This window comes from Canis lupus, chromosome 12 (assembly GCF_003254725.2).
Source record: "Canis lupus dingo isolate Sandy chromosome 12, ASM325472v2, whole genome shotgun sequence".
Classification (NCBI taxonomy): Eukaryota; Metazoa; Chordata; class Mammalia; order Carnivora; family Canidae; genus Canis; species Canis lupus.
This window is the reverse complement of record NC_064254.1, coordinates 3,058,160-3,082,707: the sequence shown is the minus strand read 5'-3', so window position 1 is coordinate 3,082,707 and position 24,548 is coordinate 3,058,160. Positions and strand designations below refer to the sequence as shown.

At 53.9% G+C, this 24,548-nt stretch overlaps 1 protein-coding gene and 2 long non-coding RNA genes across 12 annotated transcripts in view; 1 reads left to right on the top strand and 2 right to left on the bottom strand.

Moving 5' to 3' along the window:
• The window catches only part of ITPR3 (inositol 1,4,5-trisphosphate receptor type 3), a 68,351-nt gene extending 59,641 nt beyond the window's left edge, over window positions 1-8,710 (bottom strand). For 2 of the 5 annotated variants that reach the window (XM_049092018.1, XM_049092019.1), the window contains exon 1: window positions 8,080-8,292. In XM_049092018.1, the coding sequence (XP_048947975.1) occupies window positions 8,080-8,213 (134 nt within the window). In that variant the 5' untranslated portion in view covers window positions 8,214-8,292. Of the gene's footprint in view, window positions 1-8,079; window positions 8,293-8,366 lie in introns of those variants that run through there. The other 3 variants (XM_025418446.3, XM_025418447.3, XM_049092020.1) reach the window with 3 other exon arrangements.
• Window positions 8,711-11,075: 2,365 nt separating this feature from the next.
• Window positions 11,076-24,548, bottom strand: part of LOC125752197 (uncharacterized) — a 23,392-nt gene continuing 9,919 nt past the window's right edge. For 4 of the 6 annotated variants that reach the window (XR_007401087.1, XR_007401084.1, XR_007401088.1 and 1 more), the window contains 3 exons: window positions 18,976-19,054; window positions 16,921-17,129; window positions 16,596-16,734 (listed from right to left, as the gene is read on the bottom strand). This is a non-coding gene — a long non-coding RNA (uncharacterized LOC125752197). Of the gene's footprint in view, window positions 14,059-16,595; window positions 16,735-16,920; window positions 17,130-18,975; window positions 19,055-24,548 lie in introns of those variants that run through there. The other 2 variants (XR_007401086.1, XR_007401085.1) reach the window with 2 other exon arrangements.
• On the top strand, window positions 16,700-23,947 carry LOC112641428 (uncharacterized). The gene is made up of 4 exons (XR_003124632.3): window positions 16,700-17,079; window positions 18,005-18,109; window positions 19,730-19,873; window positions 19,974-23,947. It is a non-coding gene; the product is annotated as an uncharacterized LOC112641428 (long non-coding RNA).

Below are 24,548 nucleotides of genomic sequence, written 5' to 3'. Positions count from 1 at the left end.
GAACTTAAATGAGCATGGATCAATAAATGTTTGTTGAATGACTTCATGAAGTCCGACGAAGGCTGAGATATAGACTCTGGACCAATAGGCAGGCAGGTAGGCTTTCTCTTCAGAGAGCTTACATCTAGAAAGGACAGGTAAGCCACATGCTCAGGGAACCCCGAGAATCTCTCCAGTGATGCATGGAGGTGGCAAAAATGACAAATTTGGCCCAAGAGAAAGAAAGATCCCTGGCTAAATGTACAAGGCTAAATGTACAAACCTTCTACCCACAGGCCTGGGTTTCTGGCTCTCAGGACTGGTGGGCTCTGGCAAGGGCTGGGGTCTCAACAGTGCTGCTGGGGACACAGGAAGATATGCCTCTTAGGCTAAGAAGAGGGACAGGGAACTAGAGAGACATGAGGGGAAGCTGAAAAGGGACAGAGGAGGTGCAAGCAGGAGCCATACCCCTGGCCGGCACTCACCTCATCCACTGGGCTTGCCAGGACCAGGCCTTTCTCCTGCTCTCTGGACTCAGCCTGTCCTGCTCGCCAAAGTAACTGAAGCCTCAGGGCTCAGCCAGGCAGGCCCCAAGGCCCCGCCACCCCGCTCTGGACTGCCACAGAGCTCTCTGGGAAACAGGGCAGCAAAAACAGCCCTGACAGATCCAGAGAGTGAGACAGTCTATGGCATAACCAGCTCTGTCTTGTCAGGAACTCAGGATCATCATGGCAAAGAAAGAGGTGGGGGCCTAAGAATCAAATGTAACAAGAGGTGGGGGACTAAGAATCAAATGTAACACATGGACTTTTTTTTTTAATAAAGATTTTATTTATTTATTCATGAGAGACACACACACACACACACACACACACACACACAGAGCTCGCAAGAGGCAGAGACACAGTCGGAGACACAGACAGAGGGAAAAGCAAGCTCCACGCAGGGAGCCCGACATGGGACTCGATCCCGTGTCTCCAGGATCAGGCCCTGGGCTGAAGGCGTCGCTAAACCGCTGAGCCACCCAGGCTGCCCCAATAATGCGTGGACCTTGACTGGATCCTGAACTAAAGAAACCAGTGGTCAAAGACACACTAGGACAATGGGGCACATCTGAGTTCAGGCTGGGCATCGGATAAATTATTAAAGGGTGTGATGCCAGTACTATGGTCACACAGGAACATATCCTTATTTCTTGCAGCTGTGTAATGAAGTATTTAGAGGTGAAAACACGCAATTATGTAATTTACCATAAAATACTTGGGCAAAAAAAATGGATTCATCATATATGGCAAAATGTGGACAATTATTAAGTCTAAGTAGTGGGCATTTGAGTGTCTTGAATTATATGTATGCCTCAGGCCAGTGGTGAGGGGCCAAAGTGACAGGTAAAGGCCAGAGCCACCGCATAAGAGCTCAATAAAGTCTACCCACTACCAGCAGCAGCAGCATCTCGGAGATGCAGACTTGATTCTGCCTCCCATGACCTAAATCACTCTGGTCACCCATTTCTAGACTCACGGCCTGAGAGGACAGCACTCCTGCAGGCTGGAGGAAGGGGGTGCTAGCTGGCTGGCTGAGTAATGGGAGGGATTTGTGAACCAAATACACACAGGTGTCTGCACCAACACCTGCAGCTGCCCACCCCCACCCCCCGGTGGAGGGGGGGAGCCTGAGATTTATGTTCACTGCCTCTTCTGGCTCTACCCACCTGCCAACCCCCAAATGCCCATATTTACACACCACCGGGATCATTGTACTCTGCTCCCTGCAGATTCCCTCCCTGCCTATCTCCCCAAGTGGAAACCCCTCTGCAAAGTGTCCCTACCCAGCCCCAGCCCCCACCCACACCCTGGGCTCGCTGAGTTGTCCAGACGTAGACTCATCTCTGTGGCCCACAGTCACTGGTGTGAAAGGCCCTGCGGCCTCCTCTCTACAGACCCGTGCTATGTGACCCGGGGCAAGTCCTTTAGCCTTTCTACCCCAGGGGTCTTCACTGCAGGGAACTGTGACTGTCGGGGGCAAATGCTGGGTACCAGTGCCAGCGTGACCAATGTGACACACTCAGGGCAGCTCAGAGCTCACACTCAGAGGCCAATGATGAAACTTATTTGAGATCTGGGCTCTGCCCTACTCCCCTCTCCCAGACCTCCTCTCCTCCTCTCTCACAGCCCCCACTTCTAGGGCGGAGCCCCTATCTCCACATGGGGGTGGGGGGAGCATGGACAACAGGCCTGGAGTCGACTACAGAGACTCCGGACCCAGTCTCAGAAGCAATCAAAACTCAGAAACCGCCCCCTGAGCTGTGAGCAGAAGGCTGGTGTGGCCTCACCTTAAAATCCAGCACATCACCCCACCCCCAACCCAAGCCACTGCCCCACCCACCCCACAACCCCACTGGGAAGGGAAGGGGATGTAGGGTCAGGAATGTGGGGCAGGGCAGAGTGTGAAAAGTGGCTACAGCAAGATTCTTTAGGGCCAGGGAATTGGATGCAGCCTGGGTCCCTGGCGTCCCACGGCCGAACCCCGGGGCCTATTCTGTCCTCGAGCAAACCCCACACAAGCTCCTCTCCTCACTTCACCCCTCTCCATCACAGCCACCACATCCAACTTCAAGGGCGGAGGCTGATCTTTCTCCCCATACCTCCTAGTACCACACTCTCAAATTTAGGCCATGAAGTGGAGTCAGAACCCCCCTGGGGCACAGGGCCACCTTTGCAGCACCTCTACCACCACATAGACAGAGTTAGAGCCTATGAGGGAAAGATGGACCTTCCTTTTGATCTCAGAATTCCACTGCTGGGAATTTAGCCCGAGAGGATAACTGGACAAGTGTTCGGGCATGTATGGACTAGGATGTTCTGTGCAGATTGTTTATAGTGCAAAAATTTAGAAACAACCTGAACGCCTAAGACTAGAGTTGCTTGAATTAATTAGGATAAATCATACCGTGCGATGCTGTGCAGCCATAACAATGGCCTGTCGGCATTAGAAAATACAGCTTAATGTATCCTCCCAAAATGACAGAATACGAATCTACCTGTGCAGTTTGACATCGTTTTGTAAACGTTTGTGTAGATCGAAAGTTAAAAAAAAAAAGAAGACTAAAAGATCCACATACAGAATGTTCATGTAAGTCACAGTAGTATCACACATAATTTTTTATTTGAGTTTTTCCAGTTTTTCCATGGGACATACATTATTCTTGAACAAAAAAGAAAACATATTTCTTTTAAGTGTGTGTTTTTGTTTTTGTGTTTTAAGTAGGCTCCATGCCAAGCATAGAGCCCAACATGGGGCTTGAACTCAGGACCCTAAGATTAAGACCTGAGCTGAAATCAAGAGTAGGATGCTCAACCAATTCAACTACCCAGGTACCCCCCAAAATATGTATTTTTAAAAAATAAGTTACATGAATCAGCCTAGCTGAGGCCAAGACCCTGCCCTGGGGCACAGGACAGGGGGACTTCCAGTATCTCCAGGGAAATCACGATTAAAGGAGAGCCAAGGGCAGGTCTGAAAGTTGCCCCAGAAATGCAGTCTGCATGAGAGGGGCAGTGCCCTCCCCCCTGGGATTACATGTGTCTCAGAGATTTAAGGTTGAAAGGGCCCTTCCAGACCTCCTCACCCAGTTCTCCCAGGGTATAGACTAAGACAGGCTGGAATTATCTTGGGTACTATTGATTCCCCAGTGCCTAGAACAGTGTCTGGCACAAAGTAGGTGCTCAGTTAATGTTTGTTGAATGACTTACTGAAGTCTGAAGAGGGCTAAGAGATGGGCTCTCTGGAGCAAGGGGCAGGTGGATCCAACAGGTAGGCTTCCTCACAGCCTATCAGCTGAAGAGGGCCCTTAGATCAGGGATCCCCACCCAGGTAAAATCCCTGGGGAGTTTAAAACAACAACAACAACAACAACAACTGTCAGATCCCAGCCCTAGAAATATTGATACAATTGGTCTGACATGGGACTCAGAAGCTGAAATGTTTTTTAAAGAACCCAGGGGGATTCTCGGGTGCAAACAGAGCACCTTTAGAGGCTATCCAGACTGACAGAAACACACTCTGAGAAGGCAGTGCCCTGCCAAAGTCACCCAGCGAGTTAGTGACAAGCCAGGAAAGCTGGGCCCCTGGGGCTGCCAACCCAAGGGTCCTGACCCTGGGGAACTGGGCCTTCTTCCACATTTACCTCTGTGTTTTCAGGGTGCTGACCTCCAGTGTCCACCCTCCTGGGGAAGTGAATCAGGCTGGAAGGTGGACAGGGAAGCCCAAGGGGAGGCCCCTTTGGACCCTACTCCCTGTGATCACCCAGCCCTGGGTGACGCAGGTTCAGAGGCCCTGAGACCCCCCCCCCAGATGGTGCTCCAAGGCACTTTGACAAATGTCAGGAGCTCAGCCTCAAGACCCAGCTCACCTACCCTCCCCAACTGATTCCCTGTGGGTGGGGGCCCACCCCTCTGGTCACCCAGAGGGATCTTCAAGAAACTGGATGTCAGACTCTGAGCGGCCCACCCTGCACACTCAGGACCAGTTCCTCACATCTGCTGGCCAGGAACAATCATAAATTCTCTACCTTTCACTGCTCCTTTTCAGTCACTCCAGCCCTGGCCTCACTCACCCAGGGTGAGTTGTGAGGCAGTGGCCCTGGCCACACAATCCTGCCAAGAACAGGCGTGGGCCTGCTTTCCCTTCCCTGCTGAGGTCTTGACCTGCTCCAGGATCTACGGCCCAGACCCCTCCCATCCTCCCAACCCAGAGTTAATGTACAATCTGCACCAGGAGCTCTAATTATTCAGGCAGCTCTAATTGACCTCCTCTACTTCACCCCATAGAGTCTGGCCAGAATCTGAAGGCTGCCCAAGACTCCCTCCTCCACCAAGGCCCCCCTTCCCACCTCCCAGCTGACCAGCCCCTCTGCCCACCAAGACCGCCCCTGTCTTCAACAAATTCATTTTGTCCAGCCTTTACTGGGCACTTCTCAGACATCAAGTGTTAGGCTAGCCTGGGAACTCAGTCAAATCAGCCTTCAGGGTTCACAGACATGGGCATCAAGAGCCAGGGTGAAGGCTTCAAAGGGGACCAGAGTTGAAGACAGGAGCAGAAAGATTCTAATGAGGGGTGCCTGGGTGGCTCAGTCAGTTACATGGCTGCCTTTGGCTCAGGTCATGATCTCAGGGTCCTGGGGATCCAGCCGTGAATCGAGCCTGGTTCTCCCTCTGCCATGTCCCTCCGCTTGCTCATACTCTGCTCTGGCTCTCAAGAAAGAAGAAAGAAGAAAAGAAAGAGAGAGAGATAGAGAGAAAGGGAGGGAGGGAGGGAAGGAGGGAGGGAGGGAGGGATCCCTGGGTGGCTCAGCGGTTTAGCGCCTGCCTTCCGCCCAGGGCATGATCCTGGAGACACAGGATCCAGTCCCACATCAGGCTCCTTGCATGGAGCCTGCTTCTCCATCTGTCTCTGCCTCCCTCTCTCTCTCTCTCTCTCATGAATGAATAAATAAAATCTTTTTTAAAAAAGGGTGGGGGAAAAAAAAAAGGGTGGGGGGAGGAAGGAAGGAGAAAGAAAGATAGATTCCGGTGAGGATAGAGCAGAAAGAGTTTGAGGTAGAGCAAAGCAGCTCACACTTGAAGGCACCAAATGCCACGAGGTCCAGCACACAGATTTTGCGGGACGGGCAGAGGTCTGCGGTGCTGTATTTCTAGCTAGCATCTAGGTGAGGCTGCTGGACCGAGGACTACACTTTCAGAAGTGAGGACTTAGCAGGGTTTAGAGACCATTCTCTCACGGACTCTAAGTTCCAAGGGGGTGGGACCCACTGCTCCCTCAGAGTCTCAGTGGCCAGTACGGGGCCTGTGGACACGCTGAGCGGATGAATGGTGTAATTAATTAGTTAATCCCGGCAAAATGCCCAGCATTAGATGGCCCTACAGAGAACCCTCCAACTAATTGTGAAACACAATACCGGAGAGGAGTCTATGCAAAGCCACGCAAAGCACAAAGGAAGAAGGGTTAATTCTCCCAGGTTGTGGGAGGAGGAGCTGAATCACTCAAAAGAGGTCACTTTGCACTAGGTCTTAGAGGGTGGGTCAGATTTACCCAGGTGGAGGCTGGCCGAAGGGCGGGGGCAGCACAGGTGCAAAGGTAAAGAGACCTAGAGCCTGGGGTAGGTTCCAGGAATCAGAGTAGTGTCACCTAGGGCTGCAGAGTCTATGAAAGGGGAGGTAGGAAACACAAAATAGAAAATTAAGTTAGGGGGAAAAAATGCAGTTAGGGTGTGAGAGCACCAAGCTGGGAGGTGGGCATCCATCGGTGCAAATGGAGATGTTGGAGATGTTTGCACAGGGAACAGGCACCCTGGAGTAGAAGTGCCATCAGAGGTCACCAGGTCCTGCCCGGAGGAAGTGGGGAGGAAGGGAGTGCAGCAGAAAGAGCAGAGGCAGGAGGAAGCTATGTTGGGAGGCAACAGAATGTCTTGTGGGGGGATGAGACTTGTGTGGAGGGTGGAATGGGATGCTTTCCCTGACTCTGACAGATCTCACAAGTACTTAAAAACTGCCTACTCTGGGCTGCCTGGGTGGCTCAGTGGTTAAGTGTCTACTCAGATCATGTTTTCAAGGTCCTGGGATTGTGAGATCAAGCCTGCATTGGCTCCCTGCTCCATGGGGAATCGGCTTCTCCGTCTCCCTCTGCTTGCCGCCTCCGCCCCCCAACCCCTGGCTTGTGCTCCCTCTGTGCTGTCAAATAAATAAATTAGTAAACAAAAACAAAAAATCCACCCACTTTGTGCCAGCCCTGACCCAGGCACTGAGCAACGGAGAAGATGATCATTTCCCAAAAGCCCCCAGTGCTGTTCAGGCAGTAGGAGGGGGGCTTCCACCATCTGCCCGCATTTCCCCCACACTTGTCCTTCCCCCAGCGTTGTCAGAGGTGTTTACTGTGTGCCTACTGTGTGCAGGCTCGCTGCAAGCACAGCCCTGGCCAGAGGAGCAGTCAGGACCCCCTGGACAAGTGCTCTGGGGAGGCCTGTCCAGATGCTGCCCACGTGTGGTTCCAGCCCCATCCTCTGGGGAAATGAGCAACATCTGTCCGATCCAGTGCGGGGAGAGGCCCTGTGGCTAGGGAATCCACGACTCAGTGGGGAGGGGAAAGAAACGTGAAAAGGGTGGCAGGACAAGGAGGGCAGGTATACTGAAATTCCCAGTGAGAATCCCCTGCTGGCCGAGCTAGTCCTCCAATCCCCAAAGGCCTGTTGGATTCCCCTTTCCAATGGGACTAGAGCCAAACTCCCAACAACCCTGGGAGACACCAAGAGAGCCAGGTGACTCCCACTTCCCAGGCTAGGGGGAGCCAGGCCTGGGGTGAGGGAGGGTTCCAGGGCTGTCCTCCAAAGGCTCCAGGGAGGAGGGACCTTGTGGCTGGCTGGGGTCTGAAGAGTAGGGGGAGCAGAGGAGGATGGGTCTATCCTAAAGGACAGCTGGGTGCGGTGGGGAGGATGAGACAATTTAGCACAAGTCCCCGAAATGAAAATGGGACAGAGACAGCAGGCCCTGCCCAGAAGCCTGGCTGGAGAGGCGGAGAAACCACGCTACCCCCACCTCCAGCGACTCACCCAACTGCTCCTTTGAAAATAAACCTATTCGTTCTGCCTAATTCCTTTCCTGCCCTATGCCCCGCTCCGGGCCTAGACCTCTCCAGGGATCTGAAGAGATTCCCTGCTATCCAGACCCCGGGGGGTGACGTCCAGAATTAATTAATGTTTGTAAAGTGCCCGGGAGATCCTGGGACCGGGGACCCCGGGGCGCCAGGAGAGCCGCGCAGGAAATTAACAGGGAGAGGCGGGGCGCGGGGCGAGGGGGGGGCGGGGGCGGCCAGAACCTGGGACTCCTGGAAGGGGGGCGCGGAGAAGACGCTCCGACGAAAGCGGGCAGGGCAGGAGAGAGCCGGAGGGAAAAGGTGCGAGTGGACCGTCACTAGAGGACTCCGGGCTCCAGGCTGAGCCTGCCTTCCCCCACAGCTCCGCCCCACCCCCAGAGCCAGTCACGTCCAGGCCCGGATGCCTTTCCCCAACTCAGGCCCCAGCCACCCACCTGCCCCGCCCGGGACCACCTGCAGAGGAAGTGGCCTCTCCCCGGGCTCCGAGACAGGCGAGCGGGGTGTCTGCAGGGGTGCAGGCTTCGCGGAGGGGGCGCCCCCGCCCAACAACTCCCGCGGAGGGCTCCGACTTCTACCTGGGCGAACATTTCACTTCCTTTCTCCAAAAGAGAGGCGAGCCGTTACCTCGCTCCTTGAAGTTGGGGACTTCCAGGTCTTCCGTCCGGGGGCGGCGGCAGACGCACGCAAATGGCACCCGGGCCCCCTCCCGGCCCGCGCCCCCTCGGACTCGGCTCACTCACCCCAAAGTGCTGATGAAGCCATTGACGGAGCCCTCGGCGTACAGGGAGACGATGTCCCCGATGTGAAGAAAGCTGGACATCTCGCTCATGGCTGCAGCCCGCCGGGGCCCCGGGGCGGTGGGGGCGCTCTGGGGCGCGGGGCCAGGCTGGGTGCAGAGGACGCCGGTGACCGCGGAGGCCGGAGGGGCGCGCCCCCACCCGCGAGCGGGGCGCTCGGCGCGGCCGGGGCAGACTAGCGGCCACCGGAGCGGAAGGCGGCGCGGCGCGGCCCGGGAGCCGCCGGGGGCGTCCGGGCGAGGAGGTGCCCGCGTCTCGGAGCGCCCGCCCAGCCCGGCCCGCGCGTACCTGCAGCGTAGAAGGAGCAGGAAGTCTGGGGCCGCCACACACACATGCAAATCCCGCCCGGGAGGCGGGGAAGCCACACCCCGCCCCCCCGCACCCCGCCGCCGCCGGCCCGCGGGCACCCATGTGCGCCTGCCCGCCTCCCTGCGCCCTGCGCCCTGCGCCCCTCGCTCGTCCGGGGCCGGGCCTCCCGGGCGCGAACGAGCCGCCGGCCCCGCGCCGCTCCAAGGAGTCCTGGGGCTCTGGCGGGCTTCCCGTTTCGGAGTTCCAGCTCCAACGAGTTCCCAAACAGACTCGCGGAACCGCCATCCCCGGGAGGCCCGGCCGTGGTGGGGGGCTCCGCGCCCTCGGGGTTCCCCAGGCGGCCCTGCCCTCGGCCCTCGGGTCGCAGCGAGCCGGGGCGGGCGCGCGCGGAAGGGGGTCCAGCGCCCCCGCAGGCTCTACCTGGAGCAGCGCGCGGAGCACCCGGGAGCGCCCCAGCTGAGAGCCGTCTCGCACCCAGAGACGCGCTCGTTCCTTCGCAGCGCAAATCGGGATTCATTTTTCTCAACGTGAAAAGCCTTTTCATTGCACAATAGAAGGCGCTTGGGCTTAGAGGGGAAATGAAGCAATGGGGTGGGTTTTGTTTTTTTCTCTCCGCATTCCTGTGTACAAAGAGATCCAACTTCCGAATCAGTTCAGCCGCTCCCTCTCCAGGAGTTGGCTCCAAACTCTTGGCTCCTTCTATCTTTCTTTTTAAAGGGGGGTGGGGAGGTGACAAAAGAGAAAGCTACCTTCGCTGGTTAATAGCGCACCGAGTGCCAACAACGACAAGGCCGGTACCGGGCCTCTGGGAGTGACCCGCTGCGGTGTCGCCACCGAGCTCTGGTTCACGGAGTCCAGCCCTCAAACCCACGTCTCCAGCTCGCCTACTTTCTGTTCTGTTCCCGAGTGCTTGGGTGTTTGCTTCTTAATCATTTTATCTTAACTCCTGGAATCGAGTGTCCACTGCCATCCCCATTTAACTCTCTTCTGAAACCCCCACCCGGACTTCCTGGGAAGAGGGTGGGGTGGGGGGGTTGTCCCTGGGAGAAAGGGAGGAGGGGACTGGATGGAAGCAGGAAGAAGAGAGACCCAGGGAGGGATGGAGGCAGTGAAGAGTAAAGAGACAGCTGCTGACCCCGGGGGAATGAAGAGAAGAGTTCTGGCTGTGTGGCTTTTCCACAGAGACCCCTAGAATGTGGGGGCGGTGGGGGGGGCACCTGCGGGATTGCTGAGCTCGATGTTTGACGGTTTGTTACCAAGACCCACAGTAATAAATACGTTTTACATCCACAGTCCACACAGCTATCTATATATAATTGAAACAATAGTTTCACAAAACAATACTTACCCTGATGACCTTTGATGCACTCTGATATTTTCTGTTCTATTTCTGTATTTTGTTTCATTTTACAATACTGATTGTGACCCATTTAATTGCTTTTTTTAATGTACCTCACATTTAACTGCAGTTAAAAAAAACCTCATCCAGATTTCTCTGCCAAAAAGAAATGACAAAAGCCCAGAGAAAGAGCACCAAACCTCAAGGTCACACGGTATATTCCTGGTAGCCCGAGCCAGAAGCCCGGCCCCTGACTGGCAGCCCCATACTCTCTCTAGAACTCCATACTGCACTGGACGGGCACTGTCCATGCCTGGAGCCCTGCTGGAACAGCCTCTCTGGCTCCCAGGAGTCAGGCCTCCACTGATAGGAGGTAAACCTATGCATTCATTTCATAAATGTTTATTGAGGGCCTACTGTGTGCGGGGCCTCTGCTGAGCACCAGCCTCTGATGGAGCTGAACCCTGGCCTGCTTTTTCCCCTCCCCACCCAGCAAGGATGAAGAGGGATGTGCTGGAAGCACCCTCTTGGTGGCCACACTCAGGACATGTGCCTCCCTTGCGCCCGCCACATCCAGGAATCCATGTTCTCCGCTCCTGAGATTCAGATGGATGGTTCCATAACTTAGCTAAGGCCTCCCAGCCAGGCAGTGGAGCTCAGGTCTACCTCCCCACAAAAGCACATGCCACTGTTTCTCCCTCCGTACCCAGCCTGGGAGTACTCTGAACCTCTGTCCCTCCACCAACCAGGAGGACTCGGGGAAAGAGGGAGAGAGCACAACTCTCATCCAACTGAGAAGGGAGGCCACTGCCAGCCTCCTGCCACACACACCACTTCCAGGTATTTTTCTGGAACATGACATCCATGCTGTGTTCCCAGGGGAGCCATCCCTGGGCTCTAGGCCCCCATCACCAGCTTCTGCCAAATCAACTCCACCATAAGCTCTTTTAGATTCTGGGTTCTGAATTAGAGTCTGCTTAAAGAAAGGTTCCGTTGGTTAAAATATATTTTTAATAAAACATTTTTATTTTATATTTTTTATAATATATATATATATATATTTTTTTTAAGAAACAGATGCTATAGCTAGAGTGAGTTCACTCCACTATTCCCCTGCTTGAAATCCTCCTGAATCTCCTCATCACTAACAGAATCAAGTCTACACATCTTAGCTCAGTGCACCAGATCCTGTCTGTCTCCACCCTTCCCCGCTCCTCCCTACCCCTGCTCCCTGGGCAGACACACAGCTCTTCAAGGAGGAACCATCCTGCAGACTGCTCAGAGCACAGGCTCTGACTCACAGGCTTGGGTTCGAGTCCCAGCCTCTGTTTCCATCTGGAAACCGGTGTGGTGCCAACATGGGAGGGAAGTGGGCTAAAGCCATCACCACAGCGCCCCCAGTTAGGAAGGACTAGGTGTTCATTCTCCCTACTCAGGGCCTCATCCACTCCTACCACTGCACCTGAGCTCAATGGTTTCCCTCTCCACTCCACCCTTCTACTCCCATCCAGGAGTCAGAAGAAAATCTCCTTCCCTTATGTTCTGGAACATCAGTCCCCTAAGCATTATTATGGAATATTTTAAGAAGTAATAATATTGGGCAGCCCTGGTGGCGCAGCGGTTTAGCGCCGCCTACAGCCTGGGGTGTGATCCTGGAGACCCGGGATCGAGTCCCACGTCGGGCTTCCTGCATGGAGTCTGCTTCTCCCCTGTGTCTGCCTGTGTCTCTGCCCCTCTCTCTGTCTCTATCAATAAATAAAATCTTAAAAAAAAAAAGAAATAATAATATTAAATAAAATATTAAAAATATAGTCAGGGCCTGGTGCCTTTCCTCTAACTTCGCCAAATGTAAATATTTTGCAAAATTTGGTTCCAATATATTTTTTAAAGATCTGAACCTTAAGATGCAGCTGGGTGGCTTAGTTGGTCAAACATCTACCTTTGGCTGAAGTCATGATCTCACGGTCCTGGAAGGGAACCCGAGCCCCACATCTGACTGCCTGCTCAGCTGGAAGTCTGCTTCTCCCTCTCCTTTGGCCCTGCCCTGCCCCAACTCATTCTCTCTCTTTCTCTCTCAAATAAAAAAATAGAACCTTTTAAAAAAAAAAGAACTGAACCTTAAAAATTGAGTTGAAGTCCCCTATGTTATCCCTCCTCAATCCCATTCCCTTCCCTCTCCCTGCAGAGGTGACCACTATCCTGATATGGGTTTCACTTTGTACAGTTTTTATGCTTATGCCACATAGGGATGTATTCATAAATGATATGAGTGTATCACAACTATAATCACAATTCACCATCATTCTGCAGGGCTTTCCATTCTAGATGGCTTCAGATGGTTTCACCCTGTGTGTCTCTTTTAATACATGGGGCAGTAGTGTGACAGTGTGATAGTCCATTCCTGACCATGTCACAACACCATATCCATTTTGTTGGTAACCGTGAAAGCCCTATTTCAGTTTTTGCTGTGACAGCAATGTTGCAGTAAGCCTCCCTGTCTCCTGAGAGCATTGTTCAAACCATGGCTTGAAACCTATTAATGGGTCAAATCAATTTAGCAGGTGAAGATCAGCATTTTTAAAACTCGAAACTGATTCAAAAATAACATACATCACACGTCATCAGGGTAACTATCAGGGTGAGAACTGCATCGTCATGAACGTGCAATATATGCTTATTTGAGGATACTGTCAGAGGTTTTGAAAAACTCTAGAGAAAGAGCTTAGAAAGTAGAATTGCTGGATCACAGGGAAGTTCCTCCCTAGAACTGCCAAATCACTCTGCAAAGTGGCTGTTCTAATTCCCCCTCTCATCAGCCACTGGGAGTGTGCCCACTGACTCATGTCCTCACCAACACCTGGCATTGTCAGACTCTTTAATGTGGAATTTATACCCCCCCCCATACTACCAAGGAACATATCACGGGCTATCTTGAACTGTAATGATCTCTCCGCTTTCTGGCCCTCCCCCAGGCAACTGTGAGCTCTTCACTGGAGCAGGCCACTATGTCCACTTCACTTTATGTCTCCAGGCCAGGTCAGGCACATAATAAATGCTTAACAAAGCCATGTTTAATTTTTTTAAAAAATAAGCTCTACACTAACATGGGGCTCGAACTCACAGCCCTGAGATCAAGAGTCGCATGCTCTGCCAACTGAGCCAGCCAGGCACCCCAAGATTTGAACAGTCAAGGAGAAAGAAGATGGCGAGAGTATATAAATTACATCAGGAGGGACACGTGGGTGTCTCAGTGGTTGAGCGTCTGCCTTTGGCTCAGGGCGTGATCCTGGGTCTGGGATCTAGTCCCACATCGGGCTCCCTGCGGAGAGCCTGCCTCTTCCTCTGTGTCTCTCATGAGTAAATAAATATAATCTTTAAAAATAAATAAATAAATTACATCAGGAGATAAAAGGATACTGTGGGAGCCCCAGCTCGGGGTGTCTGTCAGGTGCCTGGGTCTCCTAGGTGGAGGGCAGGGAACTTCCAGGGATGCTGAGCTAAAGAGGTGAAAAGAAGTAATGGGCCCCACCCCTCCTGGGTGGCTCGAGCAGGATGCTAGGAAGCTGGGGCCAAGTTCAGACCCAGGAAGGAGGTCACCACCATCCCCAGGGCAATTGGGTGCCTTATCCAGGCCCCAGTGTCAATGGCTGGATATCTCCTCATACCCACCTCCCACCGGAACCTCTCCCAGAGGGGGAAGAGAGGGGATGGCAAGCTCTAGTAAGAAATCCTGAACTCAGGATTCACAAGGAGCCAGCAATTGCAGGGGCCTCTAGGAGGGGGAACCAAAGAGGGGATGGGGCTCCATTGGGAGGAAATTACCTTTGGCTCACTCCCTTCTTAACTTTTGAATTTTGGACTATGTGAATATACAGCTTCTAACCCCAAATAAATAGAAATAAAGACGTTCAAAGCATCACCCCCAAGTTCCAAGAGCCAGCAGGAAACTTCCAGGAAGCCCACCTCCACTCTCTGTCCATCCTGGGCCTGTAAAAAAGAACTGGTGGTGGTCCTCAGACCCTCTCCCTGGATTCATGGTTTCACCTAGGAGGTGGGGGTGGGGGGACAGAGGACAATTGGACCTAGGAGGGGCTACCAGCTGTGAACCCTAGGCCTCCTTCACCAGTATGTCCCCACCCCCACCTCAGTTGCCTCCTGGAGACACGTTCCCAGCTCCCCTGTGACTTTGCACAGGGTACAGACAGACCTCTCTGGGCCTGTGACTTCTTGTAAAGAGAGTTCACATCCCCTTCCCAAGTTTCACCCTTGGCTCTGACTGTTCTTTAACCTCTTTCTGTCCCTCCATGACTGCAGTTGGGAGGGGTGGGAATGCTACCCCCATGTTAGCTAGCTGTGCCATCTTGTGGTTTGGAGCAAATAACAGGTAGTTCTGAAGGGCTTCCTCAGCCCCTCTCTCCTGATAGGGCAGCAAGAGGGCAGGGGCGGAGCCAGGCCAGAGGGCTGACTCAGTGCAGCAACCACCCAGCCGTCACCCGCGGTGGGTGGGGTGCCAGCCCAGGCCCTCTGGGGTTCCCAGAGAATTCCTTCCCCATGCCATAAGCTGCCCCGGGCTGGCACCCCAGCCCACAGTAACCACTTAGCCACCACCAGGGCTGTCGCCTCAGGAGCGTCCACTCACACTCTCCCTCACACACACCAACACTCACATCACACACAAAGTCACACACTCTCCCTCACACATTCACACACTCACACCAACACTCACATCACACACAAAGTCACACACTTTCCCTCACACATTCACACATTCCTGTCACACACTCTCCCTCACAAACTTAGTCTCCTCACTCTCACACCAATACTCTTCCTCACATACTCATGTACTCTCCCTCATATATGCTCTCTTACGCACTCTTATACACTTCCCCTCACGCATTCACTTTCACACACTCCCTCATTGTTTCTCACACACTCATTCTCACACACACCCTCTTACACACTCTCCCTCACACACTCATACCAACAACCTCCTCACATACTCAGACATTCCATAGTCACACTCTCCCTCACAAACTCACATTCTTCTTCTCACACTCACACTCTTCCTTATGTATTCATGTATTCTTCCTCACCCGTGCTCTCCTACACACTTATACACTTTCCCTCGCACATTCACACTTTCACAGTCTCCCTCACACACTCACACCAACTCTCACACTCTCCCTCACACACTCACACTCACTCCTACACTCTCATCCACACCCTCACACACACTCACACACTCACCCTCCCAGGAAGCCTAAAAGGAAACAATACTCATTCTGTTTGCTTTCACCCCACCCCCACGACCCCGTCATTGATGCCATATCTGTGTATTTCAGACATTGCTAACCACCTTCACATGCAAGGGACCAGACAGGAAACAGATTATAAAAATGTGGTCAGCTAACTTGAACACATGGTCCCATGCTGGTGAAGAGAGAGATAAAAGAATCTTCTGGGATTCCCTCTGGTCCCAGAAGGAAGCATGATTCCTTCTAATTTTAATCTCTTGAGAGAGAGGCACTCTGGCTCTGGAGTCCTGAAACCAGGGGGCCCTACTCCAGGCCTTCCCTCCTCCTCTGCCCTGAGGTGTGCTGGCAGGCAAGGCGTGACCCTCTCCCCAGGCACCTTCACAAACAGAAGCGAAAGGCAGAAGTCCTGGGGCAAGACCCCTGGAGTCCTGGCCCTGACCACCTGCCAACAGGTACAGAGAAGCTGCCCAGGCCCTCTGGCCCTCAGCATTCTCGTGTGTAAAATAAGGATCTGGCACTGTTGTAGTGAGAACATGGCAGGAAACTGCCAACACATCCCCAAGGAGGGACTGAAGAGAAGTTCATGAATGGGGCCACCCACAGAGGTGCGGGCAGGTTAACCTGCCCCAGGAGGGGATGATGGGAAAGTGCCATGCAGCTAACAACTGTGTAGAGCCATGACCACTCCAAGCCTGAAAAGTAGCCAATGGAACAAACACCTGGACCTCTCTCTCTTCCTGCCCTCCCTTGCCCTCTAATTGCTCAAACGGTGAGGGAGTCTAAGTACTTCAGGCCACAGAGGTCAGCCTCCCAGGGCAGAGAGTAAGCAGAGAAGAGTGGACAGTGGACCTGGAGGGCAGGGCTGAATGTCTAGCGTAAGGAACTGCTTTGTAAAGCCCTTAGTTCTGTCAGCAAATATTCTCTGTAGCAAATATTGTCAGCAAATATTCTCTGTAGCCTTTGCATAGTCCTGAGAGATCTTCATAAAGAGAAAGGCTTGTGGGTCTAAAGGAATGACAATCTAATGGTGGATTTTGTTTTAGAGGAGACCAAGGAGGAAACATTGGTAAGGCACAAGATTTTATCAAGCTCTCCACAAACCATGCCTGAGGCCTCCCCAACTGAACAATCAGTTGTTTGAGTGCCCACTTCACCCACTGGCCAGGAGGAGGCTGGACTGAGCATCAAATGTCCCTGAATTCTGAGGGAGTTGGGACTGGTGGAGGTTACAGTGGAGGCTGACTACAGTTCCCAGTCACTGTGACGTCACCCCATCCTTGGATCCAGGTCAGCACAGTGGAGCTCCCGAGAAAGGAGAAGGCTTCTGGCAACTCTGCCTCTCTCCAGATTTGGGGGAAAGGGCCCTGCCCCTTGAGGGGAAGCTGCGCAGGCCTCTGCACTTCACCTGCTGAAAGGGAGGCCATTTAGAAGAAGGATATCATCTCAGTGATCCTGCTAGGAAAGGGGGCCAGCATGGAAAATCTCCCTGGGGCCAGGGCCAGGCAGGAGCAGCCTTTGTCTGGCAGGAGACGGAGAGGATGATGTCAAGTCCACCTGGGCTGGGTCCTGGCCTCCAGCCACGCCCCACACCCACCTTGGCAGGGCTGGAGCCCTGTGATCCGGCCCTTCCTTGCCTGGGCTCCTTGGCCGAAGCTGGGAATGGCTGAAATCTAGGGGTTCGCCCACCAAACAGGATCTGCTCCTATTCCAGCCTCTGTTTCTGGATAATATGGAAGAGGTCCTGCAGCAAGGGGTGAGCCATGCCCTTCTGAGGGGGCAGGGAAGGGTCACAGCTGAGGCACTCTGTAGGGGAGAAGGAGAGAAAGGCCTGCTGTTTGCCCAGGAGCCAAGCAGACACTAGGGCCCTTGTCCTGGGGCAGCGGGGGAGGCTGCCGGCCAGATGGAGAGCAGCGGGCGGGAGAGGAGGGACTCCTGGGCTGAGCAATCAGCCTCTTCCTCCCACACCCCCACGGAGCTCCTGGGGCTCTCTTCCTCTCCAGCCCAAGACCAAGAGAGGAGCCTCACAGAGGCCGGGCGAAGCCCAGCCCCCAATCCCACCCCAACACGAGAACAGTCCCAGGGTGCACAGAAGAACCCTGAGCTGTTGAGCAAGGTGCTACCTTCCTGGGGCCCCAGTGCTGCAGAGCCCTCTGGGTCTGGGCCATTGAAGCTGGCCAGGCTTTTCTTTGGAAGACCTCCTGGTCTGCCATGAACAGGCCCAGCCTCAGACCTTCAGGGCAGTCTGGTGAGGAGTGCTGCGTCCAGCCGTTTGACAGATACCTACTGAGTCCCGTGCTGTGTTGCTGGCCACTCTGCAGGGGCAGCAGGGTGACAGCTCCCCAAGGACCTAAGCATCTCAGTCGCCATGGCACCCAGCTCCTGCCCGGCACCTGACCCAGAGCAGACCTCTGAGCAGCAGGTCTTGGGCCAAGCTGGGCCTCAGCAGTTCCCTCTTTAGTCAGCACTGCCCTCTTTCTGAACATAGGCACACCCAGGAGCGGCCCCCAGCACCTCAGCCAGCCCTCTAGAATTGACTGGGCGAACTGAGAGGAAGGCGCTCTCTCCAAGCTCTTGGAGCAGGAGTCAGAAACAGAAACTATTGCTGACCACTGCCCCTAGGTGGTGCTATGGCTGCATTACTGCCCTTAGGCTAGCCTCATCCCTGCCCCATTTTACAGATGAGAAAATTGAGGCTCACAGAGCTGAGCAGACTTGAAGGCAATCAAACAGCTAATGGATCATCCCCACGCTACCGAGGGAGTGGAAACTCATCTATCTAACAGGTTGGTGAGGGCTGTCCACTAGTAAGGTGTCCCTATGCTGCAGATAAGGAAAGCTCAGGGAAGTGAAGGGGCTTGTTCAGTGCCACACCGCTAATAAGTGACAGAGCTAGGACCCAAACTCAGGCCTGCCTGACCCGCAGAGCCTGCCGGCTTAATCTACCCTCTGCAGAAGGGTTGCAGACAGGAGGGGAATGTGCTCACCCACGAGTTACGCCCACGAGAGGGCAGTTCCTTTGCCTTCACAGTCCCTACCTAGAACTCGGCGGTGGCTGGGAGGAGACCCTTACCATTGGGACAGGGACTCTACCAAGGCCTATGGCTCCAGCCTCCTTCTAAATCTTTCCTCCGACTCCAACTTCCAGTGGGCCTGGCCTGGCTCCCTCCATTCTGAGCCAAGTGGGCCTCCATGCCCAGGATGGCTTCTGTCTGGGTACCACAGTCTGCGGGACACATGGAGGCTGCACCTGCTCTGATTCCTGCAGACTCCAGCACCAACCACCATGATTCATTAGCTCTCCCTTTGTCCCAACAGACAAAACGCACAGCAGGGGGAAAAGAAATTAGACAGCAGGGATGACTTCCAGGTTGTGGGTAATGGAAGGTGCCGGGGATGGGATGACAGAGGTTGTGGAGTTCTTTAAAAGAGGCCTATGCCAGGCTGCCCGAGTAAAAATCCAGATTCAAGGGTTCCAAACTAATTAGCTTCCTTTGGCTTCTCCAGCTCGCTCCCCTAAGGGCTTGAGTGCTGGGAGTGGCAGCTGGCAGGCTGACTCCAGAACCTGTTCAGACCTCCAGCCAGGACACACCTAGCAGCTCACACTGCTCTCATTCGGAGCCAATAAGAATGAGCATTTTCTGAACCTTACCATAGTCCTTCCATGTCTCTATCGATGCACTGATTCTTCAAATGGCCCTGTGGCAGGGCACTGCTGCTGTTCCGCCCACCTGAAAGGTGAGGAAACCAAGACCCTAAGAGAAGCAAGAGGAGGGATCCCTGGGTGGCGCAGCGGTTTGGTGCCTGCCTTTGGCCCAGGGCGTGATCCTGGAGACCCGGGATCGAATCCCACATCAGGCTCCCGGTGCATGGAGCCTGCTTCTCCCTCTGCCTGTGTCTCTGCCTCTCTCTCTCTCTGTGACTATCATAAATAAATAAAAATTAAAAAAAAAAAAAAGAGAAGCAAGAGGAACCTACGTGGCCTTTTTTTAAAATAGTTTTTTTTTTAATTTTTATTTATTTATGATAGAGAGAGAGAGAGAGAGAGGCAGAGACATAGGCAGAGGGAGAAGCAGGCTCCATGCACTGGGAGCCCGACGTGGGATTCGATCCCAGGTATCCAGGATCGTGCCCTGGGCCAAAGGCAGGCGCCAAACCGCTGCGCCACCCAGGGATCCCTTAAAATAGTTTTTATTTTATTATTATTTTTAAAGATTTTACTTATTCATGAGAGACACACACACAGAGAGAGAAAGAGAGAGAGAGAGAGAAAGGCAGAGACACAGGCAGAGGGAGAAGCAGGCTCAATATGGGACTCGATCCTGGGACCCCAGGGTCACACCCTGAGCCGAAGGCAGATGCTTAACCGCTGAGCCACCCACGCATCCCTATAACTTCATTTCCAGAGTCACATGGCATCACCTCCATTGTATTTTACTGATGGAAGCAGCCACAACCCTCACAGATTCAAGGGAAGAAGGACATAGATCCCACCCTTCCCTGGAAAGAGTGCCAAAGGATACTGGGACCATGCTTCTAAACTACCACAGGTAACATTGCAGAATGGGTCTCTCCCTGCGCTAACAGGGACCTCACAGGTTAGAGGCCTGAGAGTTACCAAGAGGCCTTAAGTCAGCCCCTATCCTACAGATCTGAAGACTGGGGCTCCCAGAGTGCAGAGCTTGGCTGTCACTACCTGCCTCTGCCCCATCCTGCCTGTCCATGACAACGAAGGCCAAGGAGTCCTCAGGCCCTACGCCCAGGGGGGGTCGGCAACTGGGAGAGGTATGTGGGGGGATGCATATGCCCAAGGGGTATTTAAGTCTGTGCCTGCTTTGTACAAGCACTGGCATGTGTGCCTGAACAGGGGAGGGTTACTCCACTCACTAGAAGATACTGTGCCATGGCCAAACTCCCCTCTTGTAGGGCACAGACTTTCCAGCGCAGTGGAGAAGCTGAGGCAGGACCAAAAGGATGAGAGGGGTTCAAGAGGAAGGGGCTGAGTCAAGAGTGTGCTGAGCCAGAAAAAGGTCCATGAGGGTTGGAGGAGCTAGCGCTCTGGTCCTGGGGTCTTGGGGCTCAGGGTTCCCAAGAAGCTAGCAACAGCTAATCATCAGAAACCACTGACAGTTTCCTGGGAGCACAGGGAAACATTTGCAGATTGGGAGTGGAAGACCTGGGGGCTCAGGCAGGCCTGGAGAAATGCATGGTCTTCACTCCTTGCCCTGAGGTCAAGAAGGGAGCCACCTCTCCAGTACCCCACCTGTCCCCGCTGTCCCTGGAGCTGATCTAGGCCTCCAGTCCAACCTCATACCACAGGAGCCCAAGGCAAAGCAGCCAAGGCAGGCCAATGTCCCAGGGTGTGGCAACCTGTCACCCAGTCTCCCTCATCCCCTCCAAGGCAGGGACTTGCACAGCCATATTTCCAACAGGCTCTCAATAGAGTTGCTGAGTGAAGGAGGAGTGGGTGTCTGCAGGAGTTGGTGGCGGGCTGGGGTCAGCCCCCCGCGGCCCCACCCTCTCTGCTCAGCCTCCAGGCAGGATGACTACAGCCCTAGGCCTCATGCCCACTCCAGAGGCCCACCCAGACCCTCAGGCACTTCCTGAGCAGCAGGACACATCCTGCCCTGCATGCCCCTGGAAAGAGGCCGCTTATCAGAGGGAAAAGGACACTTTGTTCAGGCCTGGCCATCTGCCTGGGCTGCGGGTGCCCTACTCAGGGCCTGGCTGGCAGAGGCAGGAAGATCCCTGTAAGCAGGGATGGAAGGCCTTGGGGAGAGCAAATGAGCAAGGCTCCATGCCTCAGGCCTCTCCCTTTCAGAGGTCAACTTGGCCTCTCCCTTCCCCTGCACCATTCTTTCTTCTTTCCATTCGTCTCCTACCTCTCTGACTCCTGATGGAGTTTTTCCCTCGCTCACTCACTCCATTCATTCACTTAAGCAATATTTAAGGAACACTTAGAATGTGCTAGTAAAGTTCGAGGCCCTGTGGACACAGCAGCAAGCAAAACAGGCAACAATGTCTGCCCTTATGAAGCTTACGTTCCAGTTGAGAGACAATAAGCACACATACACACAAATGAAATAGGTGCTACATTAGATGATTAAAGTGCTTGGAAGAAAAGCAAGGCAGGAGCACAAGGACAGAGCCAGTTTCAGGGAATGAAAGGGAATAAATGCCTCCCCCCCGCCCCCCCACAACATATACAGTGGATAAGAAGCCCTCCTGAGAAGGTGACAGCCAAAGACCTTAAGGAGGCAAGGAAATGAATCACATAAATTCCTAAAGGCAGAGCCTCCAAAGCAGAGGGAACAGCAAGTGCAAAGGCCCTGAAGCAGGAGTGTGTGGGGGGGGCAGGGGGGAGAGTGTTTGCAAGGAACAGCAAAGAAGCTGGTGAGGCCAGAGCACACAGAGCAAGGAGGGCAGCAGGAGAGGGGGTCAGAGACGGAGCAGCAACTAGATAAAGAGGGGCCTTATCACCCTTGGAAGGACTTTGGCTCACACTTACTGATGGGGAACCAGTGTGGAGCTCTGAACAGAGGATTTATGTTTTAAAATAACAGTAGCTCATGTTACATAGTGTATTGTATGTATCAGCCACTTTTCTAAACACCAAACATGTATTAACCTGTTTAATCCTCCTAATGACTTTTATTAAAGCTGAGGAAACTGAGCTAGAGAGGTCTCTACACACTAGATGTTAGTAGCACCCTCCCCTAACTTGTCACAAACCAAAAATGTCTCCAGACAGTGCCAAATGGCTCCTAGCAGAAAGAATGTCCCTGGTTGAGAATGACTACCTAAGTGTCCTCCTGTCCACCCCATCTGCCCCTGTCCCAGCTCAGGCCCACACCCTTCTCACTAGGACACTTGAGAGCCTCCAAATTGGCCAATCCTGTCCCCTCCACCCTCCACAGTACATCTTACCAAGCCATTTAGGATGGTATTAGTGGTCCTATACAATCTGGCCCCTGCCTATCTTTCCAGCAATAGCCTTGAGCCCCTCCCCTCCCTTCCCCCCTCAGTCTAGCAGCATGTGTTGAGTCTATTGTGTGCCAACCACTACAGTGGACACTGTAGACACTGCCGACGGGAGCCCAGGCCCCCCAGGACCCATCCTGTCCTCACAGAGTATCTGTCCAGGGTAGGGAAGAGCAGGTGAGCTGACAGCTCCTGCTCATGCAGAGCCAGGGAGATTTGAGTGCTCCAGGAGAAGAGGTGCTGGAGCTGAGCTGTATGACATGGGCAGGGCTTATTGAGGAGGGGCAGGGAGGACCTGGGCATGGTGGGGCAGCAGCTTAGAGAGGCCCAGGAAGCTGTGGCTGTGATTTGGGGCTCCAGGAAAGGCCTGGAGAGAGCACGTGTGAAGAGGGACTGATGGCAGGGAGCAAAGGATGACATATGAACAGGTGGACAGAACAGGAGGCCCAGGAGAGACGTCTGGGATGGCTCACGGAGGTGGACAGAGGGATGTGGTGCCCACTGGACACTTTCCCATCAGGACAGCGTTCTCCTGGCAGGCATGCCCTCCCCCCCCCCCCATTTCATCCATCGAATTCTCCCTCCCCCTGCTAGTCCAAATCACAAATGGTGCCTCCTCCTTGAAGCCTTCTGGATTCCTCCCTGCTGATATGACTGGCTCCCTCCAGCATACTGTCCGAACCTCATCATCTGCTTTCATTGCAGGAGTCTGCTGTTACCCCACTCCCCCGACTGTGAATTTCCTGTGAGCAGGGAGGTATCTTATCCTCCTCTCCCCATGAATTAAGTCAGACCGCCTCTGGGCTCTGCCCCTGCGAGGGGCCTGGGGGTGGGGGCAGGGGGCCAGGCTGCATTTGCGGCACCTCGCACCTCAGTGCTGCCCTCGCACTGCAGTGGCCCACACACGACTGGGGCCTACCACTAGCCTTCCTGGGCCTTCTCCCGCTCCAAGCCCAGGGTGCCCCTCTCTGCCCTCAGGGGCGGGGCTGGGAGGTTGCCCTGGGGGAGCCCCTGGCTGACTGCTGCACAGAGGTGCGGGCCAGGGGGCGCTCCCTGGTGGGAGATCCCCCCCACAGCAGCCCCCAGTCAGTACCCCTGTAATAATTACAGCAGTGAGGCCACCTGCCTCACGACTCCAGCAGCCTCCCTGCTGCAGGCTGCAGTCCCTGCCTCTATAGTCTCATTCCCCCTCAGCAGCCAAGGAGGACTCTGAAACCATAAACCACATCAGGTCACTCCTCGCTGTGTTCAAATAATCCCCAGAAAAAACTCAGATGGGCTAAATACATGTCCTCTCCCTTCCCTCCAGACCTCACCTATTATTCCCTCTCCCTCACTCCCTGTCCCCACCCCCCACCCTCCTTCTTCCCCTTCTTCAAACACACTGGAGCCTGCTCCTGCCTCAGGGCACCTGCACTTGCTATTCCCTCTGCTGTAATGCCCTTCCCCCAACACCCCCCCCCCTTCCTCCAGGTTCCTGCTAACACATAATCTCCTTAGAGCTGCCTTTCCCACCCCATTGATCTAAAACAGCATCCCATTACCCAGCTCATCTTTCTTCATAGTACTTATCACTCCCTGATGTATTTTGTTGTCTATCCTTCTAGCAATATGATAAATCCTCAAAGAAAATAATAAAGGTTCTGTACATCTTCTCTGCTCTATTCCCTAGTGCCTAGAATAGGAGGGGGATATAGTAGGTGCTTGATAAATATTTGTTCTACGCCGAATAGCCAACCCGAGAAGCCCCATGAATTGCCCATGTCATGGATGTGGAAAGTGAGACTCTGAGAGGTATGGGTCCTGTATGCGATCACATGAGCTTGCCAGCCTTGCAGCTGGGGCTCCAACCCAGTGAGTCTCTTCCCTCTGCCTCTCTGTTCTCCATTTCACCACCCACCTGGAAAAGAATACAGGTGGTTTTGCCATTCCCTTGCTCGGGCACAGGCAAGATTGACCAACAGTGACTCTAGATATGGCCCAAGGCAGCATCTTCCACAGAGGTCCTGCCCAGGAGCCCGCAGGGAGAGAGATTCACCGGCTCTCCAGGCAGGCCCAGCTTTGGCCACTTTTCCCTGGGACCATCTGTGTCTCCCCACCCCCCCATCACTCCCCTCTACCTTCCTTTCAGCCACCTCCGGGTTTCAAAAATGCCCTCAGAATAATCGCAGGCTGCTTTTCTTACCTCTATCCCACCAGAGATACAGTAAGAAAGAGATAGAAACACAGAAAGAGAAGTATGAG